Source organism: Pseudophryne corroboree, chromosome 9 (genome assembly GCF_028390025.1).
Source record: "Pseudophryne corroboree isolate aPseCor3 chromosome 9, aPseCor3.hap2, whole genome shotgun sequence".
NCBI classification, from domain to species: domain Eukaryota; kingdom Metazoa; phylum Chordata; class Amphibia; order Anura; family Myobatrachidae; genus Pseudophryne; species Pseudophryne corroboree.
In genome coordinates this window covers 24,675,535-24,693,824 of record NC_086452.1, presented here as the reverse complement: position 1 = coordinate 24,693,824, position 18,290 = coordinate 24,675,535, and the positions used below count along the sequence as shown (strand labels likewise).

The 18,290-nt window shown below is 47.7% G+C and overlaps 1 protein-coding gene across 4 annotated transcripts in view; it reads left to right on the top strand.

The window, feature by feature from the left end:
• TNNI3K (TNNI3 interacting kinase) overlaps positions 1 to 18,290 on the top strand; it is a 308,028-nt gene that overhangs the window by 201,549 nt on the left and 88,189 nt on the right. For all 4 annotated transcript variants that reach the window (XM_063939083.1, XM_063939082.1, XM_063939084.1 and 1 more), the window contains one exon: positions 16,748 to 16,857. In XM_063939083.1, the coding sequence (XP_063795153.1) occupies positions 16,748 to 16,857 (110 nt within the window). The remainder of the gene's footprint in view (positions 1 to 16,747; positions 16,858 to 18,290) is intronic.

Genomic DNA, 18,290 nt, shown 5'->3' with positions numbered 1-18,290 from the left:
CATCTCCTTCACCAGGGATCAGGTTCCAGACTGTGCACTTGAATTATATATTATACATATGTTACCTTACACTGCACAGGACTATGGTGTATTCTCTACAGTGCATTGCGGTTATTAATAGGGTACAATATCATGCATGCACTAGCAGTATTTACTATATATAATTATAAAGGGGCTCTTCATATGGGAACGCGGTTTCTGTAAATAAATTCTTGCAGGAAACCACGCAGGTCAGAAATAGGATTATTGGGGGTCATTCCGAGTTGATCGCTAGCTGCATTTGTTCGCAGCACAGCGATCAGGCTATAAAAATGGCAGTTCTGCGCATGCGTATGCGGCGCAATGCGCACGTGTGACGTACGGGCACAACGAACGATGCAGTTTTGCACAGGGTCTAGCGCTGCATTTCAGTCGCACAGGCAGCCGCAGAGTGATTGACAGGAAGAGGGCGTTTCTGGGTGTCAACTGACCGTTTTCAGGGTGTGTTCGGAAAAACGCAGGGGTGCCAGGAAAAACGCAGGCGTGGCTGGGCGAACGCTGGGCGGGTGGGTGACGTCAAATCCGGAACTGAATAGTCTGAAGTGATTGCAAGCGATGAGTAGGTTTTGAGCCACTCTGAAACTACACCAAAATTTTTTGCAGGCGCTCTGCGATAACAACATTCGCACTTCTGCTAAGCTAAAATACACTCCCAGTGGGAGGCGGCATAGCGTTTGCACGGCTGCTAAAAACTGCCAGCGAGCGATCAACTCAGAATGACCCCCATTATTCAGTTTGTATCTCGCTGTGATCACGAGAGGTAGTTTTTTTTGCCATATTTTTCTGACCATGTGTATATACTGTAGCTCTCGTTACCCAGCAAATTACCTTGTTTACATCCCATCGTCTCCCGTAATTGAGCTTAATAGCCCGCTCTTCATTTTGATAGTACATACGTTTTTAAGACAACTCGATGCTCTTGTTGACCTCAGCTGACGTTTGAGCTTACAGAGGTCGCTGTGGTCCTCTGTCGTCCCTGATAAATAAAATACAGTGACAGCCCAAAAGATTTTGCTGGATATTAAAAGATTTTATTTTTTGGTTTAAATAAATAATTATTCTTACACCCGATGTTTGCTCTTTATAATAGTTACTGAAGATTATATGCATAGCATAGTGTGCAGTATTCCGGTCCAGGTTGCAGCTGTTGTGCGTCCCTGTGAGTCATACGAGGCGCATTTTCTATGAATTCAGACATGAGGTGCACACGGTCCCCTGGGTCCAGTCAGGCTACAATCTGTACACCTTGCACCCAGAGTATACCTACCCGTTGCCGGAAAGTGTGTTACCCCCCCCCCCTCCCCCCCCTCCACGATGACATCTTCAGGAAGATGGTGCTGCATGGTGAAAGCAAGGCCTCTTGCACTGCGCCAGAGCCTTTGCTATCTTGTACGCATAACTCAGTGTTCCCAAATATCACTAGGAGGATGGCACAGCGGACGAGAGGGGGGGGACCCAATTTTGCCGGTACGAGTTAGGATGCGGTGGAGCCAGAGGGGAGGCTGCTGACAGCGCACACGTCTCCCTGGGTATTAATAGGTCTCTGCAGTGCGTGGAACACAGCTTAGGTCGCAATAATAACGTGCAATCTTGTAACTGATTATCCTTTGAACCTTCAACACTCATTTTTAGTGTACGACCTTTAACACTTCCCTCCTGTACCTCCTTGAAACCCTTAATATATCTTATGGCGACCCCACCCTTCTGCCCCATGTCTGCTCTGCTCGAAGCCATACATGGCTAGATACGTTACACTTTCCTGGTAAGGTTTGGCATGTAGACTGTGGGCAGTTTTAGTTGTTGTTATTTGCACAATCTCTTAATTATTTATTTATTTATTGTCCTTCTGGAGATATGACCTCCAGGACTGAGCATCTTACTCCAGGTGGGGTTGCACCACTGACCTGTATAATGGCATCACCACTGCGCTGAAAAAATATGTGGATCCAAGGGACCCACACTTTAAAAAATTGGGGTCCTAAACCACTATTATCTCTAATAGCCAACAAGTGCAGTGCTGGGGGCTGAGGACAGGCAGCAGTTGGGACAGTGTTGTGGGCGGGGACAGGTGGCAGCTTGGGCTGTGCTGGGGCAACTAGCAGTTGGGGTTTAGGGGTTTAAGGGCAGGGAGCAGTTGGGGCAGGGAGAAGGCAGAGGGAGGTAAGGGCATGTGGCAGGTGGGGTTGGGCGGGGGAATAAGGGTAGATAGCAGTTGGGGTAGTACTAGGGGGCAAGGGTAGATAAAAGCTGGTGCAGTACTAGGGGCAAGGAGGTGGTAAGGGTTGATAGCAGCTGTAGTAGTACTGAGGCAAGGAGGGGGTTAGGGACAGGAAGTGCTGGGAGCAGAGAGGGGGTAAGGGTAGATAGCAGCTGTGGTACTACTGAGGCAAGGAGGGGATTAGGGACAGGAAGTGCTGGGAGCAGAGAGGGGGTAAGGGTAGATAGCAGCTGCGGTAGTACTGAGGGAAGGAGGGGGTTAGGGACAGGAAGTGCTGGGGACAGAGAGGGGGTAAGGGTAGATAGCAGCTGCGGTAGTACTGAGGGAAGGAGGGGGTTAGGGACAGGAAGTGCTGGGGACAGAGAGGGGGTAAGGGTAGATAGCAGCTGTGGTAGTACTGAGGGAAGGAGGGGTTAGGGACAGGAAGTGCTGGGAGCAGAGAGGGGGTAACGGTAGATAGCAGCTGCTGTAGTACTGAGGGAAGGAGGGGTTAGGGACAGGAAGTGCTGGGGACAGAGAGGGGGTAGGGGTAGATAGCAGCTGTGGTAGTACTGAGGTAAGGAGGGGGTTAGGGACAGGAAGTGCTGGGGACAGAGAGGGGGTAGGGGTAGATAGCAGCTGTGGTAGTACTGAGGTAAGGAGGGGGTTAGGGACAGGAAGTGCTGGGAGCAGAGAGGGGGTAAGGGTAGATAGCAGCTGCTGTAGTAATGAGGGAAGGAGGGGGTTAGGGACAGGAAGTGCTGGGAGCAGAGAGGGGGTAAGGGTAGATAGCAGCTGCTGTAGTAATGAGGGAAGGAGGGGGTTAGGGACAGGAAGTGCTGGGGGCAGAGAGGGTGTAAGGGTAGATAGCAGCTGTGGTAGTACTGAGGTAAGGAGGGGATTAGGGACAGGAAGTGCTGGGGACAGAGAGGGGGTAAAGGTAGATAGCAGCTGTGGTAGTACTGAGGCAAGGAGGGGGTTAGGGACAGGAAGTGCTGGGGACAGAGAGGGGGTAAGGGTAGATAGCAGCTGCTGTAGTACTGAGGCAAGGAGGGGGTTAGGGACAGGAAGTGCTGGGGGAAGAGAGGGGGTAAGGGTAGATAGCAGCTGCTGTAGTACTGAGGGAAGGAGGGGGTTAGGGACAAGAAGTGCTGGGGGCAGAGAGGGGGTAAGGGAAGATAGCAGCTGTGGTAGTACTGAGGTAAGGAGGGGATTAGGGACAGGAAGTGCTGGAGACAGAGAGGGGGTAAGGGTAGATAGCAGCTGTGGTAGTACTGAGGCAAGGAGGGGGTTAGGGACAGGAAGTGCCGGGAGCAGAGAGGGGGTAAGGGTAGATAGCAACTGCGGTAGTACTGAGGGAAGGAGGGGGTTAGGGACAGGAAGTGCTGGGGACAGAGAGGGGGTAAGGGTAGATAGCAGCTGCTGTAGTACTGAGGCAAGGAGGGGGTTAGGGACAGGAAGTGCTGGGGACAGAGAGGGAGTAAGGGTAGATAGCAGCTGCGGTAGTACTGAGGGAAGGATGTGGTTAGGGACAGGAAGTGCTGGGAGCAGAGAGGGGGTAGGGGTAGATAGCTGCGGTAGTACTGAGGCAAGGAGGGGGTTAGGGACAGGAAGTGCTGGGGACAGAGAGGGAGTAAGGGTAGATAGCAGCTGCGGTAGTACTGAGGGAAGGAGGTGGTTAGGGACAGGAAGTGCTGGGAGCAGAGAGGGGGTAAGGGTAGATAGCAGCTATAGTAGTACTGAGGGAAGGAGGGGGTTAGGGACAGGAAGTGCTGGGGACAGAGAGGGGGTAGGGGTAGATAGCAGCTGCGGTAGTACTGAGGCAAGGAGGGGGTTAGGGACAGGAAGTGCTGGGGACAGAGAGGGGGTAAGGGTAGATAGCAGCTGCTGTAGTACTGAGGCAAGGAGGGGGTTAGGGACAGGAAGTGCTGGGGACAGAGAGGGAGTAAGGGTAGATAGCAGCTGCGGTAGTACTGAGGGAAGGATGTGGTTAGGGACAGGAAGTGCTGGGAGCAGAGAGGGGGTAGGGGTAGATAGCTGCGGTAGTACTGAGGCAAGGAGGGGGTTAGGGACAGGAAGTGCTGGGGACAGAGAGGGAGTAAGGGTAGATAGCAGCTGCGGTAGTACTGAGGGAAGGAGGTGGTTAGGGACAGGAAGTGCTGGGAGCAGAGAGGGGGTAAGGGTAGATAGCAGCTATAGTAGTACTGAGGGAAGGAGGGTGTTAGGGACAGGAAGTGCTGGGGACAGAGAGGGGGTAGGGGTAGATAGCAGCTGCGGTAGTACTGAGGCAAGGAGGGGGTTAGGGACAGGAAGTGTTGGGGGAAGAGAGGGGGTAAGGGTAGATAGCAGCTGCGGTAGTACTGAGGCAAGGAGGGGGGTAGGGACAGGCAATGCTGGGGGTAGGGAAGTAGTAAGGGTATGTCAGTATGCAGTAGATGATATTATAGGGTAGCCATTTGCATGATTTCCCGTTCTATCCGCATTATACTGTAGTTGCCATACAACTGACCGCTCCTCTGCTCCACCTAGATCATAAGTCCTTTCCTTGCCCGCACCTCTGTCATTGAGTCTACCCTGTACAATATCTTTGTGTCATCTGCAAAGGAGAGACTTTAACTCCACTACCCTGGTACTGTTGCCATTCTAAATATAGCAGAGGAGCAGTCCAAGTACAGATTCCTGGGGTACCCCAAAAGACCACGGCCTTCTCTGACTACGCTGCATGCACTGTGACTCAGGGTGACATGTACTAAGCAGTGATAAAAGCGGAGAAGTGAGCCAGTGGAGAAGTTGCCCATGGCAACCAATCAGCATTGACGTAGCATTTCTAATTTGCATACTATAAAAGTATACAGAGCAGCTGATTGGTTGCCATGGGCAACGTCTCCACTGGCTCACTTCTCCACTTTTATCACTGCTTAGTACATCTCCCTCTCAGTTCCTTTTCCTTCAGCCAATATCTCATCCATTTCAACACCTTTGGATTATTTCTAATTCAATTAGCAGCCTTCAATGTGGGACAGTTTGCGAGATCTTATTGTTCCTCATCTACAGCTCCACTTTGTTCTATGAGCTAAGTCGCCCAGCCAAGCAAGTCTATCGGATTTGTTTACGCAATCCCCCACAGTAAATCCATGCTACTTGGGATGTTGTAAATTGCTGGACTTCAGTTGTGAAGTCCAACCCAAAAAATTTGCAGCTGGGCAAAACCATGCTGCACTGCAGGTGGGGCAGATGTAACATGTGCAGAGAGAGTTAGATTTGTGTGGGTTATATTGTTTCTGTGCAGGGTAAATACTGGCTGCTTAATTTTTACATTGCAATTTAGATTTCAGTTTGAACACACCCCACCCAAATCTAACTCTCTCTGCACATGTTACACCTGCCCCACCTGCACTGCAGCATGGTTTTGCCCAACAGCTAACTTTTTTGGTTTGCTAACAAACCTGGGGCCTCATTCAGACCTGATCGCACGCTAGGTATCTTCACTGCGCTGTGATCAGGTCAGAACTGCGCATGCGTATGCACCGCAATGTGCACGCATGTCACACGGGAACAAAGCGGATCATTGCTGAGCGATGGATTTAACGAAGAATCCATTAGCACAGCCGATCGCAAGGAGATTGACAGGAAGAAGGCGTTTGTGGGTGGCAACTGACCGTTTTCTGGGAGTGGTTGGAAAAACGCAGGCGTGTCCAAGTGCTTGCAGGGCGGGTGTCTGACTTCAATTCCGGCCCCGGACAGGCTGAAGTGATCGCAGCGGCTGAGTAAGTCCTGGGCAACTCAGAAACTGCACAAAACGTTTTTTTTGTAGCGCTCGGCTGCACAAGCGTTCGCACACTTGCAAAGTGAAAATACACTCCCCTATAGGCGGCGACTATCTGATCGCAGCGCTGCACAAAATAGCTAGCTAGCGAGCGATCAGATCTGAATTACCCCTCTGAATAAGACTGTAAGCTCCAATGGGACAGGGACTGATGTAAAAAAATTTTGTCTATTCCGTTAATGCATGTTCCGCTTTACCATTTGGGGAATGGAGTTCATCGACCAGAGTGCACAAAGGACATTTGCCACTCCGTTACTCTACCCCCATTCTCTTCAGTAATAAAAACGCTACAAATTAAATGTTTGTTTTGAAAATGTTACATTCCCATATAATGTCCTTAAACCATCTTAAATAGGTCAATTAAAAATTCAGGTCAGCCGGTGTCTCCCAGCTGCGATAAACCTTGGTGGGGCGCAGTGACATCCGTGCATGGGTTATACAAGGTGCATTATCCCTGAGATTGCTGGAAATTGTAGTCATTTGTGCATGCTAATAACAAGCGTTGCCGCAACAATAGAGGCCGCCTGGTATAGAGAACACACAGCAATGGCACTGACCTAGAAAATAGCTCCCATTTTACATGTCACATAGAGACCCGGCCACCGTTGCCCCAGCAACCTTTCCTGTTGGTATCCGAATGTGATGTGTCAGCTGGGGACAGGGCTTAGGTACACATACATACAGCGCGGTGCTAGTACTGAGAACAGGCTATAGAACATAGAAGCAATGGAGAAATACAATATTAAGTACAGTGCTGTCATGTTCCAGCAGTCACTGTAAAGGTGCCGCGCTCCCGGAGCTGTCTGACCTGATGAATGGCTCTGCAGCTCTGCAACTCTTTATTCTTTATATATAGAGATGTCTAATATACATCGTAACAGAGTTTGAGATAAAGATTGCTGATCACACAGCTCTCCGGGGGAGATTTATCAAAGCTTGGAGAGAGATGAAGTGCCAACCAATCAGCTCGTAGCTGTCATATTTTTTTTTTAAAACACAGCCTGTAACATGACAGGAACTGATTGGCTGCTACATTATCTCTCTAGACTATGGGGTCTATTTACTAAAGCCTTGGAAGGAGATAAAGTGGACGGAGATAAAGTAGCAACCAATGAGATCCTGTCATTTTTCAACCATAGACTGTGACATGACAGTTAGGAGCTGATTGGCTGATACTCTGTCTCCGTCCACATTATCTCCATCCAAGGATTAGTAAATAGACCCCTATATCACTCTCCAACCTTTGATATATCGCCCCCTCAGTCTCTCATTATAAAAGACAGTGGGGTAAATTTACAAAGGTGGGAAATTGTTTAGAACTGGTGATGTTGCCCATAGCAACCAATCAGAACCTATCTATTGTCTTCTAGAAGCAGCTAGATAAATGTTAAGTAGAATCTGATTGGTTGCTATGAGCAACATCACCAGTTCTAAAATACTCCCACCTTAGTAAATTCACCCCAGTGGTGGGTCACACTCTGCCCTCAGAGACATTACCTGGTGCTGCCAGCTCTTGTCTTCCCTGTTGTCACGTGTCTGTTACTGGTGGCAAATCTTCCAGAGAGGGCCAGTGAAGGTGTTGCCTGCAGCATATAAATGATCCATCAGCTGAAATCTGGTTGCTATAGGCAACACCTCCACCTCTGTAGAAGATTTAGGAAATCTCCCTCTAGAGGTGATGTAGGTCCCTCTGAAAATCAGCAGGCCACCCATGCGGCCTCTGATGTGTATTAGGATGCTGATCACTGGTATAAGATACCAGGGGGTGCGGGCCACTCCCGGGTGTCACTAATTCCAGGGGTGGCCCCAAAATACTGACTCCATAGCAGTGACAGGAGCCGGGTGCTGCAGTGTGACATTAACCTGCAGCACTCGGCTCCTGTCACTGGGAAGGAGCCGGCAGTGCTGGAAGTCTCCGGTGGCAAACTGCACGCACTTGAAGTTAGGTAATCAGGGGCTTACCCCGCAAAGACACGCCCCTTTAAAGATGTCAGCAGGGATCCCGCAAAGCCATGCCCTCTCTGTCCTAAGCCACGCATTGAGGGTCTCTTGGCCATACCAGATCCGGGTGTCGCCAACCCCAGTGACGCCACTAACTGACTGCACTGTGAACTGATCCTTCATAAAGAAGTGTGTACATTAGACCTACAGTATAGTAAATGACAAGGAGAGATCTCTGTCATCACTGCTAAATGGCATACAGTATTTATCACTTCCACCAGTTTTCATGCAGTTTTGATGTCATAATAAAAATCAAGTACATTTTTTTTAAAAAACATTAAAAAAAAACAGCAAAAACTTGTGTCAACCATTGTCATGTCAATATTTCGTACCTGTCGATCTTTGATGCATGTCGGCCTTTCATCTGTTGACCGTTTGTACCTGTCGACCTAATGCATGTTGAACCATATGGTGTCGACCTATCATCCAGATACCGTTTCTACTAACTACAGCAAACGACTTCATTGCCGTAGGAAACTTTTGTTTATATAGTACGTATTGAAAACTGTTATATTTTACTAAAACTGTATCTCCATAGGACCAATATACCAGACAGGACTAGGATTATATTTTTACAAATGTAACAATCCTGGAAGCAAATTCTTAACTTTAAAAAAAATAATGACACTCTTTTAATTATTAAAAACCAATAACTTAAAAAAATGTGAAAAGAAACAAACTTCTACTATTTCATATTTCCTATCGAATTCCCTTATTTTATAACTCCAAATTGCATCAACATACTGTATATATCACTGTCAGCTGCACTGATATAAATATGGTTATAATACATCTCTTAAGAAGAAGAACCACGTTGAAGTGCCTTTGCTCACAGACCTACAGTACGTTCCGCTGTAGCAGGGATACTTCTAGACCTTTCAGCACCTCGGACAGTGAATATTATTACTGGATTCCATGGGGTAAATTTACTATAGAGTCTGTTTTGTGTCTATTTTAAAACCGACTCAAATGGACCAATTTTTCCCTATGTTTCTGTTCAAAATAGTGTATTTAGTAAGAATCGACATTAAGTTATGTTTAATAAATTGCCAGTGATGTGATTTCTCTTTGAAATTGTATATGTAGTCAATTCACACTGAAATAGACGGGTGTGATACTGTTTCCATCCCGATGGAGAGAATCCCGACAGGTGGCAAGTAAATATACTTACCCACCCCCCAATACCCACTAACCCTAAGGCTCCCTTCCTGCAGCATAAACATAAACCTGACCCCCCCCCCTACACACACACACACACACACACACACACACACACACACACACACACACAGCCTCTCCCTAAAATTGTCTGGCACAGCCTCAACCTAACCCTCCCTCCCTCGCAGCCTAACCCTTACCCTCCTCGGGGGTACTAAAACCCTGCCCTGCCCCACAGCCTAACCCAAACCCTCCCTCCCCCGCAGCCTAACCCTTCCCCTCCTCGGGGGTACTAAAACCCTGCCCTCCCCACAGCCTAACCCAAACCCTCCCTCCCCCGCAGCCTAACCCTTACCCTCCTCGGGGGGTACTAAAACCCTGCCCTCCCCACAGCCTAACACAAACCCTCCCTCCCCCGCAGCCTAACCCTTACCCTCCTCGGGGGTACTAAAACCCTGCCCTCCCCACAGCCTAACCCAAACCCTTCCTTCCCCGCAGCCTAACTCGAACCCTCTCCGGAAGTGCTTAAACCTAACCTCCTCCCCCGCAGGCTAACACCAGAGTGCCCTTCATATTTACGATTGGGAATTGCGTCCCTTTTTATAAGCACCATAATGAGGTATCAGCCAATTGCACATGGTTTAGAAGTTGAACAGACCTGTTTCAGTTCATACTTTGCTATATTTATATTCTCTCCAGGAGAAGCCCAGAGAGGAGACACTGCAGGACACTTTGGGGGAAGGGAGAGCTGTCTCATCGCTAAACCCCACCCCTGTCATGGAAAACTGCAGTAATTCATGGGTCCGCGGGGAGGAGGCAGGGCTAAATTATGCAAATTAGCATCATGTAACCCGGCCCCCTCTATACGGAGCCGCAAATCCCAGGTATAATCCCATCCTGCCCATTTCACTAGGAAGAAGGTGGTATGTGGTAGATTCGACCACTCTTCTGTGGATGCGGAGTCTGGCTGGAAGTCTGGGTGCGTGTGGGGAGAGTAGGGAATTATGTTTCAGATGTGTCTATTATTTTCAGTGATTTGTGGTCAATTTTCAATTCATTTTGCCTTTAGTAAATATCCGATTTTAAAAATGGACAGAAAATAGATTGAAAGTCGCATTAAAATCAAAATTGACTATTAGTACATTTACCCCTATTACTCCATCTATCAAAGTGTTTCCATGTTCACTTGTAGGTTTTTTTTTTATATATTTAACTTGGGCATCATGGTGGCACAAGGGTTAGCACTGCTGCCTCACATTGCTTCACTAAGGTCATATATGGGTGGAGTTTGTATTTTCTCCACAGTTTTCCAACAAAGAAAGCAGCTGCTACAAGAATGGCAGAAGGGAGGAGATCGGAGCCAGAAACACTCTGCATAATAAAACAAAGCTTCAGAGTTGGAATTTCCAAGGTACAAGCAGAAAGAGGACAAAGGAATGTGGAAAATGAGACCTTCAGATGAGAAAAAGAAGGTGGAAGAGGAGACTTACAGATGAGAGAAGAAAGGTGGAAGAGGAGACCTCCAGATGAGAGATTGAAGGCTGAAGAGGAGACCTCCAGATGTGAGATTGAAGGTGGATGATGGTACTTCCAGATGAGAGAAGAAAGCTGGAAGAGGAGACCTCCAAATGAGAGAGGGAATGTGGAAGATGTGACCTCCAAATGAGAGGGAAGGTGGAAGAGAAGACCTCCAGATGAGAGAAGCAAGGTGGAAGAGGAGACCTCCAGATGAGAGAAGTCAGGTGGAGGAGGAAACCTCCAGATGAGAGAAGTAAGGTGGAAGAGGAGACCTCCAGATGACAGATTGAAAGCGGAAGAGGAGACCTCCAGATGTGAGATTAAAGGTGAATGATGATACTTCCAGATGAGAGAAGAAAGCTGGAAGACGAGACCTCCAAATGAGAGAGGGAATGTGGCAGATGTGACCTACAAATGAGAGGGAAGGTGGAAGAGAAGACCTCCAGATGAGAGAAGTAAGGTGGAAGAGGAGACCTCCAGATGAGAGAAGTCAGGTGGAGGAGACCTCCAGATGAGAGAAGTAAGGTGGAAGAGGAGACCTCCAGATGAGAGAACTCAGGTGGAGAAGGAGACCACCAGATGAGAGAAGTAAGGTGGAAGAGAAGACCTCCAGATGAGAGAAGTCTGGTGGAGGAGACCTCCAGATGAGAGAAGTAAGGTGGAAGAGGAGACCTCCAGATGAGAGAACTCAGGTGGAGAAGGAGACCACCAGATGAGAGAAGTAAGGTGGAAGAGAAGACCTCCAGATGAGAGAAGTCTGGTGGAGGAGACCTCCAGATGAGAGAAGTAAGGTGGAAGAGGAGACCTCCAGATGAGAGAACTCAGGTGGAGGAGGAGACCACCAGATGAGAGAAGTAAGGTGGAAGAGGAGACCTCCAGATGAGAGAAGTCAGGTGGAGGAGACTTCCAGATGAGAGAAGTAAGGTGGAAGAGGAGACCTCCAGATGAGAGAACTCAGGTGGAGAAGGAGACCACCAGATGAGAGAAGTAAGGTGGAAGAGGAGACCTCCAGATGAAAGAAGTAAGGTGGAAGAGGAGACCTCCAGATGAAAGAAGTAAGGTGGAAGAGGAGACCTCCAGATGAAAGAAGTAAGGTGGAAGAGGATACCTCCAGATGAAAGAAGTAAGGTGGAAGAGGAGACCTCCAGATGAAAGAAGTAAGGTGGAAGAGGAGACCTCCAGATAAGAGAAGTAACGTGGAAGAGGAGACTTCCAAGTGAGATCTGCTGATCCGTCCTGATCTCTCATTATAAAGCTTTTGACCTAATTACTAGTTGCAGATGCCTCTTGTGGTTTTTATGAACAGTGAAATGAGTCAGGGATGCATACACAACTTTGAAATATTGTATATGCATCTTAGCCACAACCCCACTGTGGTTTAGTGGACAAAACTGAGTGTTTGCATGTAGGATAAGTGCACCGTGGGTGTGTTGGAGGACCTGCAGGCTACTCAGAGGTGAAAATATGCAGAGATCCCTCTGACTTCAGAGACATCTCTTGCACCTTTCACATGGTTAGTGCATGGAGTGGTCACATAGATGCAGTCAGCTCTGAATACAGGCAAATAATCGCATTGCAGTGCAGCCACAGATGCTGGTGAATTGTGTGCGATTTCGAATTAGACTTTGTGTAGACTGCATTCCTGTAGGTGCCACCAACATGCAGAGCGTCCAAGACCATCCATTGGACGCTCCGACTCTACTCCCCAGAGCTGGTGTCCCCACTCCCAAGACGTGACCCTGTTATGGTGCTGTTATATGTTTACCTGTTGCCTTTGTTTTCTGTAGAGAAATTACATTTGCCATCCTTTAATTCTATTGGATGCTCAGCTACTGGACCCATTGACTGTTCTACCTTTAACTTGGAAAGTAACACCTCTTACTTACTACATCCTGTATATTTGTGTCTACAGCACAGTAGGATCCCTTAACCGCCCCTCCCCCCTACCACTACCACGTGACACATTGAAATACATAAAATACATACGTACATATTTACATACATACATACATACACATATGTACATACCTACATATTTACATACATACACTCACTATATAATATACTTAGACAGTCTGCAATCTCTTTGTCTCCTTATTTCACCCTTTAGTTTTGTTACCCATCATTAATATATGTATAGAATGTTCTGTCACCTTATTTTACTGACTGTGCTGTCCTTTCTCCTGAGTACACTTTTTTATTGTCTGCTTAGTCTGTTTTAGGCTTTATATTGTTTTTTTGTCCTCATCTGATTGTCTGCATTTCGTATAGTATATGCTATGTTCTCGTCATTTATGACAACTGTCCTTGGAGAACCGTATCTGCATTCTCCTGCTTTTGCTGTTACTAACTTACCTGGCACAATGCTGTGTTACATATAATAATGCATTTCTTAGTGTGTTCCACCTTTCCTGCTCTCTTCCTATCAATATTCAGCCAGCCAGAGATTCTCATGGATCACCTCTCATGTAACGAGTCAGCCTTTTAATTACTTAGTGGCTGTCTCTGTTTTCTGCTTCCTGTGCAGTATATTAAACCACATTCACCAATGGTCATAGACTGAGGGTGGGGTCAGGGGGTCAGGTTGAGGCGACCCTTTTACTAGTTTTAATATTATTAGTGAAGGAATAAAACATTTTCCCATCCTGAGATAAGTGCCAGCAGTGTATGAACCACCACTGTCCTTGTAGAACATGCTGTAACTATTGTAGCTTTCCCAGGCTTTGGGTCAATGTTCCGTCATTGGCTGCAGGGCTTTTTATAAAGTCCGAATCCCTATTCGGCGAAAACAGACATTTTCTCTGTATATAGGACTCTACGCCCATGATTACTGGTTCCGTCACCATCTACATGAGAGATTCATCACATCCGCGATCCAGGGTCTGGCGAATTTAGCAGCGTGCACCCCACATCCTGTTTATTGACATGCACCATCATGATCACCCACTTTTTATTGATATCCCGGTGATACGACTATTAATAAATGTTCGCTCTAATTCCTCCTCTTGTCCTGGTGGTCTATTACCTGTCCCCACCCATAAAGCATAAATCCTATCTGCGATGCTTTGCATTATAGTCACTTTTATTTAATTCGTTACATATAAATCCATTCCACCGCCGCCTTTTCCTACTGTGTTTCCTAAACCATTTATAACCGGTAATTGCTGTGACCCAGTCATGGCTATCGCTGGACCACTACTCAGTAATAGCTATGCGATCTAAGCTATTCCTCAATGGGATTTAAATCAGTTGTAGGGTCTAGTTTCCTAATCCACGAGCCTGTGAAAATGGTATTTAATACTGTACCCTACTACAGTAACTTGCCAATGTACTTACACTGAGTTTCTGGGGTATCTAACATGACTTTCAGTCATCTCCTTTTATTAATTTAAACAACCACTGAAGGAATATCTGGCCACCTCGCTAAAACCCTTTGCTGCCCTTGTACCAGGATACAGTCTCTTTTGTACAATCCTGAATCTGACTGTCACAGCTCACCCAGCCGGATACATCCACCTTCCACCAGTTCTCTAACCAAGCGTTAAAGTGTCTGATACAAAGTTTCATATCTTCCCAAATCCTCTGACCAGACAAAGCGCCTGAGAAGGTCACTGAGGGCTCTGATAGAGATAGTTCCCAAATAAATAAACGCAGACAATCCTCAGAAAATGTCAGCAGCAGCTTTATTTCTCAGGCTTTGCCGTTATGGGCTCTTTTCGGAGCCTGTGTACCGGCATTTGAGCCATGATACATTGCCCCAGAAAGGCCATTCCAAATCTCTACATTGTGCGGAAGAGAGATATATAGCACTTTGGGGCTTTTATGTAAATATTAATAAATAAGCCCCACAGACATTCATGCACTGTTCCAACCTCAGTGATATATAAATAATTAGTACAGACATATACAACTCCCCTGGGCGGAGCCTGCTGGAAATAGCCAATTGGATTTCACCGGTTTGGTGATCTCAAACATGTTAACAGTAAAATTTGCTATAGACCCCCAGATCGAACTTACAGTTCCAGATGCAATTCACGCTCACCTTCCGCATTTGCAGTTTGAGTTTGCCATTAAGATTATATTTTGTGCTCCTAGGTGGCCCCCTGGGAGAGCGTGGCTGAGACACGGAGAGCTAACAGTGGTTCAATCTGCCTTGCTCCTAGGTGCCCCCTGGGAGAGTGTGACCGAGGCAAGGACAGCTAATGGTGGTTCAGTCTGCCCTGCTCCTAGGTGCCTCCCTGGGAGAGCATGGCAGATACACGCAGAGCTAATGGTGCTTCTGTCTGCCTTGCTCCTAGTTGGTCTCCTGGGAGAGCGTGACTGAGATGCAGAGAGCTAATGGTGGTTCAGTCTGCCCTACTCCTAGGTGCCCCCTGGGAGAGCATGACTGAGGCATGGAGAGCTAATTATAGTCAGTCTGCCCCGCTCCTAGGTGGTCCCCTGGGAGAACGTGACTGAGATGCAGAGAGCTAACGGTGGTTCAATCTGCCCTGCTCCTAGGTGGTCTCCTGGGAGAGCGTGACTGAGATGCAGAGAGCTAACGGTGGTTCAATCTGCCCTGCTCCTAGGTGTTCTCCTGGGAGAACGTGACTGAGATGCAGAGAGCTAACGGTGGTTCAATCTGCCCTGCTCCTAGGTGGTCTCCTGGGAGAGCGTGACTGAGATGCAGAGAGCTAACGGTGGTTCAATCTGCCCTGCTCCTAGGTGGTCTCCTGGGAGAACGTGACTGAGGCACGGAGAGCTAATGGTGGTTCAGTCTGTCCTGCTCCTAGGTGCCCCCCTGGGAGAACGTGACTGAGGCACGGAGAGCTAATGGTGGTTCAGTCTGTCCTGCTCCTAGGTGCCCCCCTGGGAGAGCGTGACTGAGAGACGGAGAGCTAATGGTGGTTTAATCTGCCCTGCTCCTAGGTGCCCCCCTGGGAGAGATTGAGCGGGATGTGGCTACGTGCTTCCTAAAGTCTCTTCTTCATGGTTTCAGACTTCTTTTATGTTGTTTAATGGCCCTCATTCCGAGTTGTTCGCTCGTTCTTTTTCATCGCATCGCAGTGAAAATCCGCTTAGTACGCATGCGCAAAGTTCGCACTGCGACTGCGCCAAGTAACTTTACAATGAAGAAAGTATTTTTACTCACGGCTTTTTCTTCGCTCCGGCGATCGTAATGTGATTGACAGGAAATGGGTGTTACTGGGCGGAAACACGGCGTTTCAGGGGCGTGTGGCTGAAAACGCTACCGTTTCCGGAAAAAACGCAGGAGTGGCCGGAGAAACGGTGGGAGTGCCTGGGCGAACGCTGGGTGTGTTTGTGACGTCAACCAGGAACGACAAGCACTGAAATGATCGCACAGGCAGAGTAAGTCTAGAGCTACTCTGAAACTGCTAAGTAGTTAGTAATCGCAATATTGCGAATACATCGGTCGCAATTTTAAGAAGCTAAGATTCACTCCCAGTAGGCGGCGGCTTAGCGTGTGTAACTCTGCTAAATTCGCCTTGCGACCGATCAACTCGGAATGAGGGCCAATGTCTTTACCTGCATTGCTTCATCCAGGAGTCAGCATAGAACCTGTTATTTATATCGCTGTTAGTTATAGCTTATATTTGGGATAACAGAAAATTCCTGACACTCTCTGTACTGCTGTAGAGGATACAATTTACATGATTAAAGCCACTTCTCTTAAATAAAAAACAGAAATTAATGACCTGATTCTGATTTGGACACAAAGCGGCTGCAGGTGGAAACGGGCGCGCCAGCCGGATTCCCGCCTTCATGCGTGTAGTCACATCGATGATTGTTTTTACGTCAGATTCAGTCCCATAGTCAGCAACCAATCAGGTGCTAGCTATCATTAGTCTGACTACACTAGCCAGTTATTAGACAACACCTGACTGGCTGCTGCGGATAACAGTAAGCCATTAAGCCCCAGGTATGTTGGTGCACTTGTTTGGCACACCGCTGTCTTTGTCTTCCTCTCCTGCATTACTGAGGTGTAATTCTGTTTAAAATCTGTCTAGCTGCTGCCGCTGCTGATATGGCGTACCATCACATCCGACCGCCCATCGGATATTCCATCCCGAAGCCAATATCGTCCTTGTTAATGAGAGGATGGAACGTATGTCCTGAAGTGAGTAGTGACTTTATCTTCTGTTCATCACAGACTATTGTAACACATTATTAGGTCACGCTTTGTAACTGGAAGAGAACTGTCATGTTTGCGTCATCACAAGATACAGTCTGACATAATTTGATAAGTCTACCCCATCACAAAGCATGACATCATCATGTGTGCGCCTGGTAATATCCTGTGCTCTCTGTATATATGTCATGCGACCTGTGATCCGATGTGCGTGTGTAAGTCCTCATGTGTAAAGAAACTCTGGGGTAAATTTACTAAAGCTTCTAAAACAGAGAATTGGTGATGTTGCCCATAGCAACCAATTTGATTAAACAAGCAGCGCACATGGATTTAATATAATGTTCACTTTTTTGTTGGAGAATGTTTTTGAACCTTTAGGTTACAGAACAGCCTCTGAATAATCTGTAACTCAGTGCCAGGCAATATGGATATGAACTTCCAAAGAGAAAGTGTATTTAACCTGGCATACTACCTTTAACAGCGCCCGTCAGTGCCCCCGATGTGCTCCTGCTCCTTCCTCCCATCGTCGCCCCCAAGATTTATCCCGCAGCGCCTTTTTCCTCTGAAACACTGGGGGTCATTCAAACCTGATCGCACGCTAGGTTTTTTCGCTGCGCTGCGATCAGGTCAGAACTGCACATGCATATGCACCGCATTGCGCAGGCGCGTCGTACGGTTACAAAGCGGATCGTTGCTGTGCGATGGATTTAACGAAGAATCCATTCGCACAGCCGATCGCAAGGAGATTGACAGGAAGAAGGCGTTTGTGGGTGTCAACTGACTGTTTTCTGGGAGTGTTTGGAAAAACGCAGGCGTGTCCAAGCGTTTGCAGGGCGGGTGTCTGACGTCAATTCCGGGACCACAAAGACTGAAGTGATCGCAGCGGCTGAGTAAGTTCTGGGCTACTCAGAAACTGCACAAAACTTTTACCGCTCGCACACTTGCAAAGCAAAAATACACTCCCCTATGGGCGGCGACTATCTGCTCGCAGTGCTGAAAAAAAACCCTACCAAGCGATCAACTCGGAATGACCCCCACAGTCCCTCGCCATGTCCGACTCTCTTCCAGCCTCTCTGGCTTCAAAGGCTCCCTTTCCCTATAGCCCTCCGCCTAACTCATCTCTCTCCCTCCTCATACCCCACCTTGTTATTCCAGTTCTCCTTCCAGTTGTTGCCCCCCTGTCCTCTTGGGCAGGACCCTCTTCCCTGTTGTTCTTCTCCTGTTCTATCCACGCCACCCGTGCTTTATGTCCTTTTGTCTGCTCGCCTATACGATGGGTACAGGATCATTGTCGACCTTTTCATCATGTTGACCTTTGGCATGTCGACCAACAGTGGTCCACCTAATGACTGTCGTCCTAATTTGCGGTCAATTTACCTACAATCAAAATCCCGACAGTCAAAATACCGACAACCATTGAC